The sequence below is a fragment of the Oryzias latipes genome, chromosome 11 (assembly GCF_002234675.1).
Source record: "Oryzias latipes chromosome 11, ASM223467v1".
NCBI classification, from domain to species: domain Eukaryota; kingdom Metazoa; phylum Chordata; class Actinopteri; order Beloniformes; family Adrianichthyidae; genus Oryzias; species Oryzias latipes.
This window is the reverse complement of record NC_019869.2, coordinates 27,977,664-27,999,853: the sequence shown is the minus strand read 5'-3', so window position 1 is coordinate 27,999,853 and position 22,190 is coordinate 27,977,664. Positions and strand designations below refer to the sequence as shown.

General features: G+C 41.2%; 1 protein-coding gene across 4 annotated transcripts in view; it reads right to left on the bottom strand.

Moving 5' to 3' along the window:
* The window catches only part of LOC101159207 (adenylate cyclase type 2), a 106,782-nt gene that overhangs the window by 48,652 nt on the left and 35,940 nt on the right, over positions 1-22,190 (bottom strand). For all 4 annotated transcript variants that reach the window (XM_023960298.1, XM_023960300.1, XM_023960299.1 and 1 more), the window contains 9 exons: positions 16,095-16,206; positions 12,262-12,389; positions 10,920-11,078; positions 6,577-6,709; positions 4,121-4,297; positions 4,003-4,043; positions 3,832-3,912; positions 512-581; positions 194-291 (listed from right to left, as the gene is read on the bottom strand). In XM_023960298.1, the coding sequence (XP_023816066.1) occupies positions 194-291; positions 512-581; positions 3,832-3,912; positions 4,003-4,043; positions 4,121-4,297; positions 6,577-6,709; positions 10,920-11,078; positions 12,262-12,389; positions 16,095-16,206 (999 nt within the window). The remainder of the gene's footprint in view (positions 1-193; positions 292-511; positions 582-3,831; positions 3,913-4,002; positions 4,044-4,120; positions 4,298-6,576; positions 6,710-10,919; positions 11,079-12,261; positions 12,390-16,094; positions 16,207-22,190) is intronic.

Genomic DNA, 22,190 nt, shown 5'->3' with positions numbered 1-22,190 from the left:
CTCTACGAGGCAGTAAGTTAGCATAGCAGGGATTTCTCTCCTAACTGTTGAAATGGCGCCACCCTTTGATTCCCCTTGTGGTCCTCAGCAGCCTTTTCATCTCCTCTTAAACGGTCTGCCTCTTTTATTTCAGCCACAGTTGGAGGCTGCTGGTGCTGCCGTAGTGGCATAGTGTTAATCCACAAAAACTTACTTGGGTAAAACGAGAATCTGCACAACGAAGATGCAGCAGAAGATGAAGCAGGCGCAGGTGACATAATACTTAAAAGCAGGTAAGGTGGTGGACCTGTACTGTTGAAAGAAGACAGTTACAATTAAAGCTGACAGGTATTGCTTTCAGCCACCTCCGTAGGAGAGTGAGGACACTGTTTCAGTATAGAAAGGAGTATGACTGGCATAAGTTTGTGAGGCCTCCATAATGAGCTCTTTATCATTTATACATGCATTATTTTAAATCGATTTGTTTCCCAAGTTAGCAGTGCTGGCTGCTGTTTGGTATGCATTTGCCTACCTCTTTCTCCAGACCTTTGTTGTGAAAGAACAATGAGATCCTCTGGATATCTTCCGACTTAAGCCACTGTCTATAGTTCAAACAGGAAACACAGATGGGGCAGAAGACCACAAGTCATTCCTCTGGTTAGCTTTAAAACACCTTGATTAAGTAGGCGGTGTTGTTCTTATCTTGCAAGGATCTATGTATGTGTATGTGTGTAAGTTACTTGTGTTAATTATTAACTTGCACCTACTATAGCAGGAACTTCACAGTGCTTTCAAATAGTGAGTGAATGTGATACAGTTTTTCAAAATGTATCACCTATAATTAATTGAATTAATTAATCTATTTTTAATCAAACCAAATACGTTTGTGGTATTTTCAATTAAATTTCTGCCATTATGGCACAGTAAATGATCAAAATACCCACCTGGCAATCAAGTGAATGTTTTGCCCCGGCTCCTCACAGTACTTAATAATAATAAACTTAACAGCTAATAATACAGTCCCTATAAAATGTATTGCACTAATGATAAACTTTTTTTTTTTATAAAAAGCGCTACTCATACTTTCACAGCTTGAAGTGCTTAAAACTAGCCACTTCCTCAGTCTCATTAGCCAAAGCCTGTCAGTCCATATGCTACTTTCCAGCTTACTTACGGCAAGTTCTTTGCCTGTCTGTCTAACCGCCTGCCTGGATCCTTTAGTTGCTGCTCAATCGCGGTACCGTCATTCTTATAAAAATATATTTAATAGAATCAAATAAACACAAAGAAAAAAGTATTTTATGATCTTTCATATTCCTAACTTCTCAGTGTTTTATCTGTTTGGATGAACACAGAGCTGATATCCTGGAGTTGGAAAATGTTGTTAGATCAGTTAATGAGGGCAATTTCCCACGGCACACTGGACCATCTACCACGGCACACTAGTGTGGCGTGGCACACTGGTTGATAAACACTGATTTAGACCCACTAGACAGTGCACTGAACCTTTTTTCTTCAATGATTTGTGATCATCCCTGGTGTCCATGGATTACATGAAATCTTTCCACCTTTATCCACCTTTGTCATGGTAGGGAGAACACATCAATGTAAGGGTGGGGTCATTTAAGATAGCACAAGGGTTAAATTGCTGTCAATCAAACTGTCGCAAAGATGCTCTTTTTGAATTAATGAGCCTTTGTGATGTCACAATGTGACCTTTACTGCTATTTAGGGCACGAGCACGTAGTGCAAGGACGGTATTGTATCTGTAAGGTTTATTTTTCTCTTTCTTCAGACAAGAGTCGCCTTTTTGAGGCCTTTAGCACACCTGAAAACCCACCATATTTTGCACATGCATCAAGAGTCGCGAAAAATTTCGGATTTTATGGGAGACCGACATGGGTGCACAAAAATGGCTCAATAGCGCCACCTACAAAATTTGTTTTCGCGAGTATGCTTTAACGTACAAACATGATCTGAACAGCGCAGGTTCATCAGATGGAAACCTGCAAAAAAGTCTCCTGGTACCAAGCTGTCACTCGCACAGGAAGTCTGCTATATTAATGTCAATTTGTCATTTTTGCTGTATTGTGGTCATTTACAGGCCTCGTACTAGAATGAACTTCTGCACATTCGTTGTCCGATCTCACTGAAATTAAATAGATTTGATGAAGCTACCATTCTGAACCCATGGATGTGACAATCTTGGACGAGCTTCAAAGCGCCACCTAGATATTGAAAAACACAGTTTTTGTCGCATTCTGCCCTGTCTTATCTCTTTGCTTCGTCCGACTTGCATAAAATTTAAACTGGAGATTCTCAGAAGGGTCTTCTCTCAAAATCTGCAGTTTCATGTGTGTACACCCTAGGGTGACTGCATAAGTCCCCCCGAAACAGAAAGTGTTCGATTGCGCTTACTCATAAAATAAAAATTCATAGAAAATCCGCCGTTTGTCTCAGGAAGCTAGGATTTCATGCCTCCTCCTTGGGGCACAACACCTGCTGCTCATCTCCACAATCAGCACCTCCACACCTGCTGGCCATCACAGACCATTTATTCCTGAGGAGGACCTCCAGCCAGCGCCAGATTATTGTTCACCCTGTGGTAACAAGTCCTTGGCTTTGAACAATCCTTTACACCCAAGAGCAACTGAAATAACGTTTCCATCTCTTTCCAGTCTGCCTGCCAAGTCAAATTAAACAACTTAACTTCTACCAGTTTGTGTCTGCACTTGGATTCAGTTATCCACTCCCCTCTCCCAACAAGATGCCTCTTATAAACTCTACCTTTAATACAGCACACTATAGGGTCTACAAGAAACTTCATTACTGGATTTTGCTTAGGAAATTTTGGACTGAACAAATATTTTTATCAGAACTTCTGTTTAGGTTATCAGGACCAAACTTTCCCAAATTATAGCCATTTATGAGCTACTATTTCTTAAATATCTTCAGAATTTAAAAAATTACAGGTGTATTTTGAGATAATTTTACATCAAAAAAGTAAAAGTTGTTTTTAAGGTAAAACTACGAACACCTATTTTTTTTTTTTAAATTATCATTCGTATATCAACACCAAACTTTAGAAAAATGTAGGGATCTGTGTCCTACTGCCTTCCATATGGGTAACAGATGAATTTTAAGACAATTTTATTCATCACAAAATCTGTGCTAAATCCATCTAGACTCCAAACAAATATTTTTTCATTGTAACTTATTTTTATTTTATGTATTGTTAATTTCTGAAAATTTTATTGTGTTTTGTGAAACATAGTGAGCACATTTGTGAGAAACACTTATTATACATGTGTGAAACATTTAGTGTGCATGTGTGAAACACAACTTGTGCATTTCCAAATTAATATTGCACGTTTGCGTAAAATTACAGTTGTGAATCAGAGCGTGTGTATTTGTGAAACAGGTTGTGTTCATTTCTGATTATTGAGACTGAATTAAATCCATAGTTATGGTCTCATGGATACAGCAGCATTTTTTTTTAAATAATGAAACCTTTTTTTTAACTTATGTATTGTACAGTTTTGCAGCAATACATTGTTTTTGTTGCAATTGCTGTTTGCTTTGTTTATGGTTTATGTCATGCAGTGGATTTCCTTTCTTCCTCTTTTTTTCTTTTTGAAAATTAAAACTTAGTAATAATATGTGGAAACGAAAATCAACATTTTGATGCAAACCTGTGTGACTTCCTTTCTTACTTTAATGCCGGGTCCCTTGATTTATGCTGAACTACATTGTCCTGGGAGTTGTCACATGGACTTCTTTGTAGTTTTGGGCTTATCTGTGCTAATACAGTGCTGCTGCTGTTCACAGAAGGTGGATAATGGTGATGCTTACTTCTGTGAGTTGATACCGTCAATAGTGCGGATCATTCGTTCATTAAGTTCCTCCTCAAACCTCCTCCTCTGAGATTTCGATCTTAATAAAAGAAAATAGGGCAGGTTTAAACATGCCGCAGTGTTCTTGTACATTTGGAAATGTTGATGCATCAAATGTTTTCTGACCCACCTCTCTCCTCTCTGGAAGTGGTACTGACCCAATGGAACATCCTGAACCAGAATATAAGTCATAACAGAGTAAAGGCACTTGATTCAAGTCACAGAGACAGTGGAATAAGTTAACTCACAGACGTGTTGATCTTGCCATTGTTTGTGGTCATGCTGTCTCGCTGGTGCAGATTGGCAAAAGGTTTGGCAGCTCCCCAGGATTCTAGATACCGAGTCATCCTGACAGATGCCCTCATCTTACCACCATCCAGAGAAGGTCGGGAGCACAACCCAACCAATGGGCTGAGCCGCTCCGTCTAACAACAACCAGAAATGGATCATATTAGTGAAAATAAAAATAACTTTTTGAAGTCTGAAACTCAATACCTTTGTGCATTCAGGACTGTGGGAGAAGTGTTGCTGTTTGGCCGAGAAAGTACACAAAACCATTTGTGGTTCAGACAAGTCCAATATATCCTCTAAATCTGTTATAAAAGCTGCGTCTCATCAAAAGAAGCAGATTGATATACAATGGTTTTTCATTTATTGCAGGTGTTCTTAAAATAACTTGATCGCGAAAGCGTAAAGTTTTTTGTTTTTTTTTACAATCATTAGAGAGATTTTAAGGTTGTAAAAATCTACACACTACACATTTTATACACTTTTCTCAGACAGACCTTGTGATTTTTTTCTTATTTTCATAGAGACAATAATAAAATTATCCTCTAGTTTGATTTTTGTCTTTATTATTCCGATTGTAGGTCATTACTGCACTTGCTTTGCGTCATGCGTAGACGGTGTACCAGAGAAGGCTTTGGAGCATAAACAGGACCGCCTGCTCCATCCATGCGAAGCACGTCTATCGCCAGAGCAGCCGGACTCATAGCTTTGTGTTTGCAGGCACGGGAGGGTGTTTTGTTACGGATGAGACTTCGGACCGCAGCCCATCTGGCTGCCCTACACGAGTGAGCTGCCGGACTCAGGAGAACCATGTCTCCCAGAAGAACCGTTTCTCCAAGCAGAAGAGCGGATTTGGGATGGCGAGTAAGCTAGCGGAGGCGGCTGTTGAAATCACAAATGCCGCTCCGCACAGTCCTTAGAAACCATATAAAGAATCCAGTGGATTGTGTTACAAGTCGTGTCCAGACAAAAATAAGGCTGATATTATTCTCACATATTTACGAGCAAACAAGCATTGCCCGCATGGATTTTAACTATATCCAGAGCTAAATGTTGTTTGCACGTATTCGCCTAAACCTGGGTCCTTCCGGCCAAGAATAAAGCACTGGCTACACGGATTTGGAAAATTTGTGCCATTTGTACCATTAGGGTATTTTAGATAGTTCTGCATATATAAAATGTATTTATTCCGACTTAAAGTGTGTATTGCGTTTTGTTATAATCTGTTAACGTTTTTCATTTCATTTCTAATCCGATCTTTGATCCAATCAAAGATATTTTGCACATGTAACCGCAGCTATTGTCGTGCCATGGTAAGTACAGCATGAAGTATTTGTCAGGGAAATTAAAGGCTAGAAAAAAAAAACATGACAGAGTGTTTTCTGTTTAGAATTTTTCCAATCCTTTGAATTTTCTTTTTTTTTCTTGAACCCTTGATTTTCAAAAATGCAAAATTTTACATCCCAAAATATTATTTTCTATCTTAAACATTTCAGAGACTCAACATTTCGATGGCCCAGAAATTCGATATGAAAAGATTCAATGGAAAAATCTTCACTTCTACTTTCTCACCAGAATAATTAGTCAATCTAAGAACACATCGATATTCAGCCCATAAAATCATGACACCTACGTCACACTCAGCATTTGCTACATTCTATTTAAGGGCCAAAAGGACCGCCACAGGGGCCCTCCAGCAGTAGAGAGCGGGGGGGGGTCAGGCAGGAGTACAGAGAGAGCAAACCCCAGCTATGCCAGAACAGTCCCCCCGTCGTACCCAGGGCCCCAACTTAAATGACTCAAAAAACTCTATTCACTTTGGTGAGAGACTCATTAAAACTCGAGTTAGTAAAAGGAAACAAGTTTACCATCACAACTGTAGATGGTTCTGCAAGTGAAAAAAGTGTCCAAAAGAAGAAGAAAAGCCCTCTCTGATCATTTTTAAGGAGGCTTCTTAGGCAAATTATTGCAAAACAGGAGATATTTTGCATCTTTTCCAAAACCAAAAGATCCAATTGCCAAAGGGGTTGACATTCAGAGCCACATGTGGAGCACCTAACATGTTTTATGGTACCAACTGGTTCAGAGGAGAGTTGGATCTCCTGAATGTTTGGGGCCATACCCTTAAATGTCAAAAGAAGATTCAGGGAAAGGCTCTTCAAAAACAATCAGAGGTAATGACCGTTAAAATGTATAGTTTATTATTTTTTACTATTAGAGATGTTTGTATGTCTGTTTGTAGGTGGAGGTTGTATAACTATGCTGTTTTGTTGGCTGCAGTTCCAGTTTTGCTCATTTTTTCGAAAGCACACGACCTCAATAAAGACAATACTGCTGCCCCTCACACTATAACATAGATGAAAGCATTTTGTGCACACTGCAGCTAGTGTCTAACATGTGAGTGATGACATCAAACCTTTGGGTTGATGACCAAATAAGTGACCACCCCATGCTCCTTCAGGTAAGAGTCTCTGGTCTGTCCGTCTCCAGGCTCCACCTTGTAGAAGCCGTTGAGATGTTCCAAGGTCACTGAAGAAATGTGGACTCTCCTAGAGTAAGGTAGGTGGACACATAATCAGCAGTGAAGGGCTTACGCCATCCAAACATTGATACCTTGATATAAAATAACCTCTGTTTCATTTTTGTTAAACGTAAACATTGAAAGAGATGAAACAGTCTTTTTTTTTTTTAAGTTTTTTTAATCAGACATGCTTTCAGTTGCCTTTCAGTAAGCACAGAACAAGACAAACCATTAGCCGTCCAGTGAGACAAAATTGTGTCTCCAGAGAGCTTGTTTTCTGAGATGACACACCTAGCCATTGGCTAAAATGTGTGTGCTTGTTACAATGCCAGAACAGAAGACTCTAATGGCCATACAACAAATGAAGAGCTGCTTGATGAAATGAGGTTGCCATCATTTAGTCTGATGCATGTAATGGGTAGAATTAGAAAAGAGCTTGAAACAGACTCAGTATATGAGAACAGACTGTCTGGTCTCTGTACTAAAAGAGTCAGTGGTATGTCATTTTCTAGTCCTGAAATTTAAAGTAAAGGCACACAGGACTACAAACAACAGCAGCACAGCTATTGTTTTCAACATGGTAACTGTTAATATCTTATTTGAGTTAACCCTGCAAAACATCTTAATTTTTGAGATCCTCCTTTTTATTCTTCTGCATTCTTTTAGGGTTTTTAAACCCCCACAGGGCTCAGCTACAATACTTAAGTAGACTCCAGCTAATTCTTGGTTTGGTTTTCAAAGAAATGAAGCTGTTTTATGCTCACTGCAAAGCAGAAAAACCTTCAAAAAGTAAGACTTTCAGAAAACCAGCAAAAAAGATCAATCAAACTTTATTGGTTATACTTCAGGTTAAATGGTTTTCCATCAACTCTTAACCTGAAAAACTTTTTATAGCTTTTTTAATAAACCATTTTTGGGCTCATTAATACATTCATATAGTCTTTTTGAAATGTTGCTTTGTTAGTTCCTCCATCTTCGTAACCCTTGTGCTTTCCTAGGCACTTTAACATTGGGAGTTGGGTCATCTAGACCCACTAGACAGTGCTCTGAACCTTTTTTCTTCAATGATTTGTGATCTTCACTGGTGTCCATGGAATACATGAAATCTTTCCACCTTTATCCACCTTTGTCATAGTAGGAATAACACGTCAGTGTAAGGGGGGGTCATAGGATAGCACTAGGGTTAACCCACTATGTCTTTTGCAAGGTCACAGGGCTGCTGGAGCTTTTCCCAGCAACTCTTCGGCGAAGGCAGGGTACAACCTGGACAGGTCGCCAGTCTGTTGCAGAGCCACACAATCACTACCATACACACTCACATGCACACCTTTGAATCATTTTTTTAGGATTGTGGGAGGAAGCCAGAACCCAGAGAAAACCCATGCATGCACGGGGAGAACATGCAAACTCCACATAGAAAGTTCCCAGACAAGTACTGTCTTCAAACTGAGAGGCGAGAGCGCTAACCACTGTGCCATTGTGGAGCAGTTTTGTTATTTGTCAATGTTCAATTTTTAAAGCGGAATTGAATTTTATTCTGCTAATTCATCAGTTATCTGAGTGGTTAGGGCAGCTGTTGTTGCATTTGTGTCACTGTTCAGCAATACTGACAACCACTTTAGTAGACACACCTGTCCAACTGCTCATTAACGGAAGTTTCTAATCAGCCAATCACATGTCAATGTGCTCAAGGCATTTAGACATGTAGACATGGTCAAGACCGAGCATCAGAATGGGGAGGAAGAAGGCAGATTGAAGTGAATCTGTATGTGGCATGGTTGTACAAGCAGACGGACTAGTCTGAGTGTTACAGAAACTGCTGATGTGTTCCGTCGTCTAATGGCTAGTTCCAGTAGGTTGAGGCACCATGTCATAAAGCTGGAATCATCTCACAATGGTTTCTCGAACATGGCAATGGACTCGAATGGACTCCACAGTCCCCAGATCTCAACCCAACACGGAACGGGAGATTGGCAAAGTGCGGCTGCATCACAAAGCTGCAGCAACTGTGTGATGCTGCCATGTTAATATGGACCAAATACTCTGAAGAATGTACCTTGTTGAATCTATGCCACCAAGAAGTAGGGTAGTTCTGAAGGCAAAAGGGGGTCCAACAAAATACAAGCAAGGTGGATCTGATAAAATGGTCAGTGAGTGGATGTTCAGCTTTCCTTTATTTTTAATTGTTTTTTTCTTTGTTTGTTTTGTGTTATTTATTTAAGTCATTTGAGCCTTATCTCCATTGCAATATTACACCTCAAATTCTGGTTTGTTTTCTTTCTTTATGAAACAAGGTAAAAGAATCAGAAGAGAACTTCAAAGTGTAAAAGTATCTCATTGTTTCAGCACCTGCAGTGAACACATTTGGATGCAACTCATCCAGGACGGTATATCATTGCAAGCTGTGGCAAGAAGGTTTGCTGTGCCTGTCAGTGTTGTGTCTAGAGCATGGAGGCACTACCAGGAGACAGACAAGTACATAAGGAGATGTGGAGGAGGCCATACCCTGCATCAGGACCGCTACCTCCTCCTTTGTCAGTGTTACTTCCTAATTGGACAGTTTGATTACACAGAAGTGTGATTGACTTGGAGTAACATTAAGTTATTTTGGTGTTTCCTATATCTTTTTTAAGCAGTACATTGTGCCACTTTGTCAGACTATGTAACATTTGTTACATTTTGTAATATTTTTTTAGTGGTGCTTGTTTCAAATGTAGCTTGAACTCTTACTGTATGCCACCCCTACAGCACACCTCAGCACTGTCTTACAGCCCTCATACATGTCCTGTACTTCTCTAACTTACTTTTCTGTCACTCCAGACTTCCTCATACAATACCACAGTTCCTCTCTGTACACCCTATCATAGGCTTTCTACAGATCTACAAAGACACACTGTAACTTTCTCTGACCTTCTCCGTACTTCTCTATCAACATCCACAAAGCAAATATTGCATCTGTAGTGCTTTTTCTTGGCATGAAACAATGCTGCTGCTCACAAATGTTCACTTTCTGTTCTTAGTCTAGCTTCAACTATACTCTTTCCCGTAACTTCATTGTATGGCTCATCAGCTTTAGTTGTGTGTAGTTGACACATCTCTGCACATCTCCCTTATTCTTAAAAATGGGCACATTCACATTAACCTCTATTCCTTAGTTATCTCACCACCTAAGACCCTGTTGAACAACCGATGATGGATATATGTCCTGGATACCAAACCTGCCCATCACCTGCTCATCATTACTTCATCAAAGTCCAGCCAGAATTTCTTCTTCTCCTCCAGCTCACATCCTACCTGTGAGGCATACCCACTTAACAACAATAACCATCACACCTTCCATTTCTATCTTCAGACTCATCACTATATCTCTTTTTACCTACTCAACACATAATAAACTTATTATTTAAGATAACTCCTCCCCCATTTCTCTTCCCATCTCCACCATGGTAGAACAACTTGAACCCTGCTTCTAAGCTTCTAGCCTTGCTACATTTCCACCTGATCTCCTGGGTAGAGTATGTCTAACTTCTTCTCTGCATCATGTCAACTAACTCTCTGCCTTCTCCTGTCATAGTTCCAACATCCAAAATCCCTACTCTCAGTCAACACTCGTAACTTTCCTCTTCTCTCTCTTTTCCACCCAACACACCTTCTTCCTCTCCTTCTTCGCTACAGTAGTCCAATTTCCACCAGCATCCTGTCAGTGAACAGTACAGATAGTGGTCATTGTTAACCCAGGCCTCGACCGATGCGGAATGAATATCATAGGTCTGTTTCACACGTTTGGTTTGGCATAGATTTTGCATTGGATGACCTTCCTGACACATCCCTCTGTATTTATCCAGGGTTAGAACTGGCAAATGAGACCCTGGCTTGGGGCCCCTCGTGGCTAAATTGTGTGAAATTGCATACAACAGTACTTGTAGTGTTGAAACAATATGAACTTTATTTAGTGTTAATAAAATAACTCACTGGTAGTGGTGATTTCTCACACTTACACTGTTATAAAATCCAGCACTGTGTTAAAATTCAACTACAAACAGTTTTGTTTAAATTTTATTCTGATGCAAAATGGTTAACACTTTCAAAAGTGTTGTTTTAACTCAGTCTGGAGTGAACCCAGATAGGAACTTTTAAACTGTTAAATTTAACTAAGTTGAAGTGACACTGTTGATTTTGCTGTGCAGCTCCATGATAAACTGAAGCATTCCTTATAAGGATAATTGTTAATGTCTCACCCTGGCACTCCTCCTGCCTCCATGTGATTGGCTAGTGTCACATCATGTGACCAAACATCGTATTGCCACTTCCGTAGCCCAATCACACCACAAAGGACATTTCCAGAATGAACACCAACACGCATGTTGATCTCAACTCCAGTGGCATCTCGTACCTTCCTGTAGAGAACACAACAGATAAACCCGAGGTGAAATTACCCGTCTGCTTTGGATTAGGTTAAATATTTCAATCTAAGGACTTTTTGTTTAAAAACAAATTGTTTTTTGCAGTGGGCACCTGACTTTAGCACTCTGAGATTTTTTTTCATCCATCCATTTTCTAAACCTGCTTTGCTATTGTTTGGGGTCATAGGGTAAGCTACTGAAGGCCAGCTTCACCCTGGACAGTTAGCCAGTCCATCACAGTGCAATGGGAATGGTTAGAATCACCAGTTGACCTATGTAGCATTTTCTTTGGCCAAAGATGCTGGAGCACCTGGAGAAATCTATACATACATGGGGATAGCGTACCTACCCCTCCCCAAAAAGGATTCAGCTGGGATTTGAAAAATGATCTTCCTGCTGTGAGGCGAGGATGTTAAATAAAAGTTAAAATTAATCTTTACTGCATTCATTTTGCTGTGGCAGAATTCATTCATTCAATTCATAATTTTATACGGATGTAATGTCTGTAAATCCCAATGCAAAATAGTCCATTGGTTTAATACAACTATTTTTTCTCTGTAAAATTGAAAAGATTGTTTCCAAAGATTAAATGTTTGACTAACCTACAAGGAACCAAAACTTAACTGGACAAAGTTGCTGTGCTGATCCAAGGAACATTTGGTTTCACTTTACCCTAAAGTAAAACAAAGAACATGCTGACCTAATTTTCTTTTCTGCCAGACTGTTTTTTTCTCGCAAATTTCCTTATTTTATCCTCTCATCATTAATCTGATTTTCAAATTGCACCAGTGATTAAATGAAACTGAAATGATTGGTATTTGATGTATTCGGCAGTCTGGATGATGGCAGATTTACTCATAAATTGACTCCAAAGCTTTGTTTCTGGAAGCAAAAACCTATGTAAAAGCTCTGACATGCTCTCGTGGTCAAATGATGACAGACCAAAAGGAGAGATGGAGAAAATTAAAAAAAAATGTATTCAACAATTTTACTTTTGTGTTGGTTCAGTTGCGGAGTGTCTTATAGTGATCTCACTCTGTTTGCTCCAGAGTTTGAATTGAACTGGAATGATGCCCACCATTCCTTCTGCTCATCTGTTTGACCGGCCTGTTTGTTTGTTTGTCAGGGAGCAAAATCATGAGGGTATTAAAAGGGTTCTAGGGATCTGGTCTTTTACTTGATGGCCTCACACATATCCAGGCCCATCTTCACACAGTTCTTGGCATGATCAGGCAGCGACTTGGGCAGACCAGACACGCAGTAATAGCAGTCTCCCAGGATCTTGATGCGCATACACTCATTTTCCTTAAAGAGAGAAAGAAAAAGAAGCAGTTAAAATATATATATGTATTAAATATTTTTGCAACATAACCTCCAGGCATAGAGAGTTGCATTTATCAAGCTCAGATATAGTCCACCCACAAACATAACACCTCTGAATACACATGTGGGATGAGTAACAGCTCATCGCCGGACTGCATTTATGTAACAGAAGCTTCAGGAGGTTGAAACTGCTGGACTTGAACCTTAGTGTTTAGACCCATGAGACCGGGTGATGCTTTCTGAGCAGCCCACACTGGCATGATGCTCTGAGGAGAAACGGCAGGAAGGTCGACCAAGGCAACAAGGATGAAGACTTAAAAATGAACTTGTAACTATCCACCCTTCCGAATTACAACACAATGCTGAAACTTAAAGGGATTTATGGATTTCAGTATTATAATTCATTTAATCATTTTATGAAGACATATTTTTTTTCAGGACATTGAAGGTCTTTAAAGAGTTTAAAGTCTTTAAAGACCCAAAATAAGGTTTCTGTTTGGATTGTACCTTTCAAGGTAGTGCAGGATTTTTCGAATTGAGACTTTTCACAGTACTTTTGAAATATTTAACCATCAAAAAAGAATTATCAGATAGTATACTATGTTTGGTATAATTAAGTTTTAGAATTGTTTTTCTTTAATCTTTAAGATACCATTTTTTTAGTTACTCCCCACTGTTTAAAATATTGAATTAAATTGAACTTTATTGATCAGGAGAAATGTTGTCCTTTCAATCTTTAGCCACCCTCTTAACTAATTATTTATGATGTGATATTTATGACAACACATTGCAAACAAACAAAGTAGCAAATGAAAATATTGAATGTTTACATTAAAAAACCTTTTTTTTGCTTTCAAAAAATTTTTTGTGTTTGCAACACAAACGTTTTCACATGCGTTGTGTCTCCTCACGCTTTCATCTTTGAATAAGTTTGAGTTCAGCATGACTTATCTGCCATCAAACAGGCTGATAATTAGCCTAGGTTCATTCCAAACAAATTGCCATATTTATCTAACATTGTGTCTGCAACCAAGGCTCAGAAGCCAAACCAGTTCTTATAATCCTCGATTTTGCCTCTTTTGCTGAAGAACAATTCATTTTTAATCATTTTGAAAATAATTCACACTTTCTTTATTTCTTTTTTTCCCTCTGTTTAGCTTGATTAACTTTTTATTTGATCAAATTTGTGAATTTATGGCTGAGGATCTCCTGAAACTGTAAAAAAACTGTAAAGTTTGTCTGCTGACATTAAATTAACAGGCCCATGTGATCTGTGAATCCTCCAGAGCAAAATGTTGGAAAAAAGTTTGATTTTCTTTAAGATCTGTTTGTTAAAAAAAAAAAAAAAAGATTTAAAGAACATACACTAATGCTGCACAAGTGTTTTGGAATAGATTAACAGCAGTAATAGGAAGAAGAATGATGGCTCACCACAGGAGACTCAATGTATTTAACAGAAGCAGCATTTTTAACTTGTATGTTAAATTTTCACAGGTTGTCTTATTTTTAAGAATTGGTGTGCATTCATGAAAAAAATAGTTTAGATTCATATTTAAATCGTAATAAAATGTAACTTCTGGCTTGCTACACCGGGCCATTTCCAAAGCCACAACGTAGCTACCAGCTTCTGTCACAGCCTCACTGGATGTAGCCATTTTTGTAAAAATCTGCTGTGCAACATTGCCTCGTTGTTGTTGTTGTTGGAGCTAAATATTGCACTCCTCGCTGGTAAATTTGTCATAGTTTTTATGATTTGTGACATAGTGATGTTTATATTGAATTCTTTGCATTTACCTGCAAGCAGATAAGACAAATGACTTTATTCAGCCCATGAGGTACGACAAAGTAAGCATCTGTCCACTTAGCTTGAAAGCGCCTTTTCTCCTCGCCAACACAACATTTTTCCTCAAAGGAACCTGCTCTGGCTCTCTTTATTGAGGGCCACAAAAAATCTTCCCGCGGGCCGCCATTGGCCCCTGGGCCGCACTTTGAGAACCCCTGATGTAGACCAGTCAGCAGGCTGGCAGATATGTCACGCTAAACTGAAACGTACTAACCCAAAAACAAAGATAGGGAGAAAGCGAGATGAGACAACGCACGTGAAAACATTTTTGTGTTGCAAACACAAAAATGTTTTTTTCAGACAAAAGGAACATTTTTGAAAGCAAAAAAATCGACGTGGTTGTTTCAGACGACCCTCGGCCCTGAGTCTTAAACACTTGGGTAAAGAGAGGGGCAGAGCTGTCCACCGATCACTACCTGGTGGTGAGTTGGATTCACTGGCGGGGAAAGAGGCCAGAAAGACTTGGAAGACCCAAACGTACTGTGGGGGTCTGCTGGGAACGTCTGGCTGAGCCCTCCGTTAGAGAAGTCTTTAAATCCCACATCCGGGAGAACTTCAAACAGGTACCAAGGGAGGTTGGGGACATTGAGTCAGAATGGACCATGTTTTCCACTTTCTTTGTCTCTGCTGCTGCTCAGAGCTGTGGTCGCAAGGTCTCTGGTGCCTGTCGCGGCGGTAACTCCCGAACCCGGTGGTGGACACCGGAAGTAAGGGATGCCGTCAAGCTGAAGAAAGAGTCCTACCAGCCTGCCTGGCTTGTGGGACTCCAGGGGCAGCTGACAGGTATTGGCAGTCTAAGCGAGCTGCGGCCCGGACTGTTGCGGAGGCAAAAACTCGGTCCTGGGAAGAGTTCGGTGAGGCCATGGAGAAGGACTATCAGTTGGCCTCGAAGAAATTCTGGCAAACCATCTGGCGCCTCAGGAGGGTAAAGCAGTTCTCCACAGGCACCATTTTCAGTGCAGGTGGGGGGCTGTTGACTTCGACTGGGGACAATGTCGGGTGGTGGTCAATCCTATTGACACGCCTTCTTTTGAAGAAGCAGAGAATGAGGACTTTGGGTTGAGGCTGTAAATTACCCAAGCTGAAGTCACTGAGGTAGTCAACGAGCTCCTCAGTGGCAAGGCCCCAGGAGTGGATAAAGTCCGCCCTGAGTACCTCAAGTCTCTGGATGCTGTGGGAGTGTCTTGGCTGACATGTCTCTGCAGCATCGCGTGGTAGTCGGGAACTGTACCACTGGACTGGCAGACAGGGGTGGTGGTTCCCGGTCCACTATGAACAGTTCTGTTCATAGTTTTTATGGACAGAATTTCTAGGCGCAGCCAGGGCCCGGAGGGGGTCTGGTGTGGGGACCACAGGATTTCCTCTCTGCTTTTTGCAGATGATGTTGTCCTGTTGGCTTCATCGAGCCAGGACCTCTAGTGTGCATTGGGGCGGTTTGCGACCGAGTGTGAAGCGACTGGGATGACCCGCGGAGAGCTCGGAGTAGAACCGCTTCTCCTCCACATCAAAAAGAGCCAGTTGAGGTGGCTCGGGTTTCTAGTCCAGATTCCTCCTGGACACCTCTCTGGAAAGGTGTTTCTGGCATGTCCCACTGGGCAGAGGCCCCGGGGAAGACTCAGGACACACTGGAGACACTACATCTCTCGACTGGCCTGGGAACGCCTCGGGGTCCCCCCAGAGGAGCTGGAGGAAGTGGCTGGGGCAAGGGAAGTCTGGGCATCTCTGCTTAGACTGCTGTCCCCACGACCCAGTCCCGGATAAGCGGAGGAAGATGGATGGATGGATGGATGAATTTTCTCATTAGAACAGAGTTTGAATGAAATTAATTTATGGTATTTGCTTACCTTTGCAATCTGGTCAAATTTGCCAAAAAGTTCATTCAGCATGTGCACGAGTTCACCTGGAGAACAGTCACTGGCCAGCCTTGTGAAGCCCACAATGTCTGCATAGAGAATGCTATGGAAAAAAACACACAAAAGTTAATTTAATGAAAAAGAGTTTTTGTCCAAGTGTAACTATGCAATAGCTTCTGAGTATTTACCCCCCAGGGGCAAATACCTGTAAATAGGTGTTGCAATAATAGTACCTTTCTTTAGTCAATCCTCATAAGCCTATTCATCCATTCATTGTTGAATCCCTCTTGTGATCTCGAGGCAGCTGAAACCAACCCAGCTACTGTTGGGCAAAGGTGGGGTACACACAAGAGGCCACACACAGGGCCACACAATCACCCACTTTCACACCAAGAGGCAATGTGGAGACACCAATGAACCTCTGAAGCATGTTTTTGGGCTGTGGGAAGAAACTGGAACGCCCAGAAAAAACCCACGTGTACACAGAAAGAACATGCAGAATATAACAGAATAGCAGGGGTTTTTTCAAACTTTATTTATCAGTTTTTACATCTGCTACATTTAGTTATAACATTGTAAAGCTGATACAAACAGAGAAAAGAACCCCCCTCCCACCCACGGCTCAGAGAAATAAGAGAAGAAGAAAAGACTAGGGCAACATAGCAAGTCAAGGTGCAATTCCAGTCTACTTATCATATTTCGTATCCAATGTTTCAAACATCACAGGAACTTTTTTTTGCATATTCCATAAAGAGGTTCGATGTTGAAGACAATTTTTGCTGTGATGTTTTTATCCTGTATCTGAGCTTTACAAAGGCAGAAGAGAGAGAAACTTTTTTAACCATTGAGACTGAGGGGGCCTTGTCAGATTTCTAATGAAATAGAATCAGTGTACGAGCAAGAAGAGTGGCAAATGCAATGGCATTTTTCTGAGATTTGTTAACTTTATGATGGGGTGTCATTTTTTCAAAAATACCAATGTAAAAGTCAGGTGTCAGGTTTTTTTCCACTACTGTGCGATAAAACACATTTGGAAAATTGACCAGCTTACCATACAAACTTGTCACGGTGCCTGTCAGTTCACCTCCCCCCTCCCAGCACTCCTGCTCTGCTGATTGGAACCAGCTGATCTTCATCTCCTCATCTTCCTGCCGGCCTTCATAAGGGAGCTACTCACTAGTATCCAGCACCAGTTCGTTATACTCACTCCGGTGCTTAAGTCTGGCCTTTTAGTCTTTGCTAAATAATCTAGTTCTTGTACTTACCACGCCTTCAGGTTCAATCCACTGGTCACGCTGGTTCCTCCTCCTCCAGAGCTCTGGTGGGTGCCTTACCCCCTCACAGACTCTATGATTGGTCCATCGAGTTATTAAGCGGTGCCACTCTTCCCAAGGGACGTCTATTCAATCAGTCCGGTCCTGAAAAACTCACCATGGAAAAATATATCCATGAATCCCTTTCTTCGGGTCACATTCGCCCCTCCTCATCTCCCGTCGGGCTGGCTTCTTCGTGCAGAAGAAAGATAAGACCCTGCGGCCATGCATCAATTTCCAAGAACTAAATCAGATCACTGTTAAGAATAAATATTCCTTGCCACTCATAAGCTCCGCCTTAGATTCCGTTCATGAAGCGCGTGTGTTTCTCCAAATTAGATCTCCGTAACGCGTACCACCTAGTTGGTATGAGAGAGGGGGACGAATGGAAGACTGCTTTTAACACCCCTCTAGGGCATTTTGAATACCTGGTGATGCCTTTTGGGGTCACCAATGCCCCAGCAGTCTTCCAACACCTAGTTAACGACATTCTCCGTGACTTCCTTAATAGGTTTGTCTTTGTCTATCTTGACGATATTCTCATCTATTCTCCCAATCAAGATCTCCACACTCTCCATGTTCGTCAGGTCCTTGAACGTCTTCTCGAAAATCAACTCTTTGTTAAAGCCGAAAAGTGCGAATTTCACGTGTCAACTGTTTCATTACTCGGGTTCATTATTGAAGCTGGCAACATCCGCCCGATCCAGCCAAGGTTCCCGCAGTCTCTAACTGGGAACCTCCCGACTCACGTAAACAGTTACAACGCTTTCTCAGGTTTGCCAATTTTTATCGCAGGTTCATACGCAACTAGAGTAGTCTCGCCGCTCCTCTCACCCAACTTACGTCCGTTAATAAGCCATTTATTTGGCCCACGGCCGCTGAAATGGCCGACATTCTGGTCCACCAGGTTTTCAGGCATCATGGGATACCTAAGGACATTGTTTCAGACCGGGGACTCCAGTTTGTATCCCAGGTCTGGAGAACTTTTTGCTCTGCTCTAGGTGCTACTGTTAGTCTCACCTCAGGATATTACTTGTCACGGTGCCTGTCAGTTTACCTCCCCCCTCCCAGCACTCCTGCTCTGCTGATTGGAACCAGCTGATCTTCATCCCCTCATTTTCCTGCCGGCCTTCATAAGGGAGCCACTCACCAGTATCCAGCGCCAGTTCGTTATACTCACTCCGGTGCTTAAGTCTGGCCTTTTAGTCTTTGCTAAATAATCTAGTTCTTGTACTTACCACGCATTGTACTCATCTTCAGGTTCAATCCACTGGTCACGCTGGTTCCTCCTCCTCCAGAGCTCCACGCCTCGCTCCAAGCTGGTTCCGCCGTCCTCGGCGTCCACGCCTCGCCTCAAGTTGGTTCCGCCGTCCTCGGCATCCACGACTCGCCTCAAGTTGGTTCCGCCGTCCTCGGCGTCCACGCCTCGCCTCAAGTTGGTTCCGCCGTCCTCGGCGTCCACGCCTCGCCTCAAGTTGGTTCCGCCGTCCTCGGCGTCCACGCCTCGCCTCAAGTTGGTTCCGCCATCCTCGGCGTCCACGCCTCGCCTCAAGTTGGTCCCGCCGTCCTCGGCGTCCACGACTCGCCTCAAGTTGGTTCCGCCGTCCTTGGCGTCCACGCCTCGCCTCAAGTGGGTCCCGCTGTCCTCAGTGCTCACGCCTCGCTCCCTCTGGCTCCACGCTCCGACGCGTCCTCGTGCCACACCTCTCAGGCTACCCTGTCATCAGCATCTCGTACAGTCCTCGCCGCCATCAGCTCCAAGATCATCAGGATCATTCCACGGAGGAACTTTTCTCCTCCTTCCCTCGGGTCTTGTACAAAGAGCGCAATCGAATGTGCTGGAGAACGAGTCTGATTCTTTTTATTTAAATTGTGTGATCATCTGATGACAGTGCGCTGTAACATGGAAAGGCAAAAGAACAAAACAGAAAACGCAAAAGGGACAAAGATGTAGTGTGACTGAAGAAAAGTTTCTCTAAATGGTTGAGAGACAGCAGGTACGTTATAGCATTGATAAAAAGTCTTGTAAACATTCAGAATAAAACTACCATTAAAATGGTCGCAGGTGTCTTGCAGCTGAACTGAGCAGGATTTACAGAAAAAAATTTCTTTAACTTGATGTCCCAAAACACTGGAAAAGTTTTTATCCTTTGACTGAAACAGCACTTAATGATGACAAAGGGGAGAAGTATGTGTGATGGTGGGTTAGATGGTGTTTTTGTTTCTTTTTATATTGTTAATATAATTATTATTTTTTACTTTTTTTATTTAGTTTACAGCCTTTTGCTTTTAATATCACTTTGGCTGAACGACATTTTGGTTGAACATTTGGAGATGTTTAACAACAATAAATAAATCTATCCTTACTATTATACCACTAAGTGATATCCAACACAAATATAATTTAAAAGAAAAATGTTTCTATTTTTACATATAGTTTAGTCACTGTTTTCTTTTAAAATCTTCCTAGCACAAAGTTTATATCCCTAAGCTGTGAGGATGGAGAGAAAGACGAGAAGAGAGAAAGAATCAGGACAGATGAAAGAAAGAAACAAGCTGGTCTGATGGTGGACGTTCAGGGCAAAGCCAGTTCATAATAAGTCATTCATTTTTAAATAGTATTCTTTATTTTAAAAAAACATGCATTTTCAAGATGATTAATTTATTTAAAACATGAAATATTTCTTGCTTGGCCGTATGATTTAGTGGAGAAGAACACAGACAAGAGGTGAAAGAGACAGACATGAGGTTGGTGATGCATCTGATAGAAAAGACACCAGAGATGACTTCAGGGAGAATTAATTAAACAATTAAAGTCACAAAAACCTAGATGCTCAATCTGGTTTAAACTTCTGCTGACCACCTGTTCACTTATTTTGGGAAAACATGTGCAGACAGGCATGACAAGAGAAGAATGAGGAGAGAGGTTTAGATGACGATCAGCTGATGATGAAGAGGTCGAAGAACAGAGAGGTAAAAAGGAGAGGGGTGGGGCAAGGCATTACTCAGAAGATTCTTCTGAATGGCCTTCACCACATAGACTCTTGAGACAATACATTTTATAATGTGCATTTATGTCTGTGTGTTTGTGTGTGGATGCGTTTTTTACGTGGCCGCATACCACTATGAAATTAGGTAGTTGCTCCCCTGTGAGAAACACATCTTCTCACATCTACTTTTTTTGTTTGTATTTTTAAACTTGTTCTGTCCAACAACAGCACGGACAGAACAGATGAGAGCTGAAGGCCTTTTGTGTTGGACAGGTTTTATTATCACAAAAAGAGGTTATGAATATTCGGATAACCAGGGTGTAAATTTATATGAACCCCTTTTGGTTTGTTTTTTTATTGATTTTTTTATTTCTTGTTTTTATTTATATCATTTTGTGTTTTAAGTATATATACATGTTCTTTTTATTAAAGTGGAGGGAGAGGGGGTAAGTGTGTGTGTGTGTGTGTGGGGGGGGGGTCGAAGAAAAATAAATAAAGAGGCATGGGGAGAAAGTGGGGGGATGCAAGTGTCGAATTGCAAATTTGAATAGTTTTTATTTTAAGCTGTGAAACATTTATAATCTGATGTAAATGTTACATCCAAACATAAAATTCTGACACACTCAGATAAGAGGAAGGTATGTGTCCATCAATACACTGTGGGTTAGAAGCGAGGAATAAGGCAGACAGGGAGCAGTGTGCACGTGCATGTAGGGGTGCATGCATGCTTCTGGTATTTAATATTTCCCAAAGTTGCTTTATGTTGTGTTTATTTACATTCAGTATATTACTGATGTACACAGTAAAAAAAGTGTAGATTTCAGTTAGTTTACTTTTGTATGACTTACATCTTTGTTCACTTTCTCTTGTCCTCTGTTTTAAGAATTTTTTATAGAGGTCATTTTTCTTTTTACAAGCATTTTGTAAACCGATTGTTAACCAAGGGCATTTGGCAAATTTGTTCTTGAATTTATAAATTGAACAGTTCTGAGAATAGAACATTTATGTCCCTCCCAACGTTATCCTCAATCTATGGGATTAGTGAAAAACACATTTCTAGAATATCAGCAACTGAAATCAGCTATAAGCACTAAGTACTGCCTGACCCAAATAGACCTAGACCTTCCCCTTACAGTAACACATTTCATTGACCTTAAAAATCCAAAGCTCACTTCCAAAATGTACTAACATAGATGATACAACTTGCTTAGCCGTGACAAAATTGGAGTCTGAGCTATCATTGAATTCTAGTAAGCAATTTTGGCTACAGATCTGTTTAAATGCGTTTAATATGACCAAAACTACTAATATGCAACTTATCCAATACAAGATTCTCCACAAAACTCACTACTAGTAGGTTATTTAAAATGGGTCTCAATCTGGTTGCTTGGGTGGGCGCACTTTGCCAGCAACTTGGCAGGGGTTCCTGGGTCGGTGCCTTCTGGACGCAGGGTAGGCGGTGGCGGCCAACCGGGAACAGCAGCCAGGTGCCGTGCTGGGTGGCTGGTCGCCATGGCGGGGGCTTGGGATTCTGGGGCCTGGGGTCGGCTGCCCGTGGCCGGTGTTTCGCCCCTGGCCGTTTGTTTGGTGCTTGGCCTGGCCCACGGGGGGTCGGCGATGCATACACAGCAGGGGTTAAGGGGTTCCCCTTGGGTTTTTATTTTTATTTTATTATTATTATTAGTATTATTATTTTATTATTAGTAGTATTATTATTCTCTTTTACATGTATTTTTATTAGTAGTAGTATTTTCTTTTATGTAACATCCGCTTGCTCCTCCCCG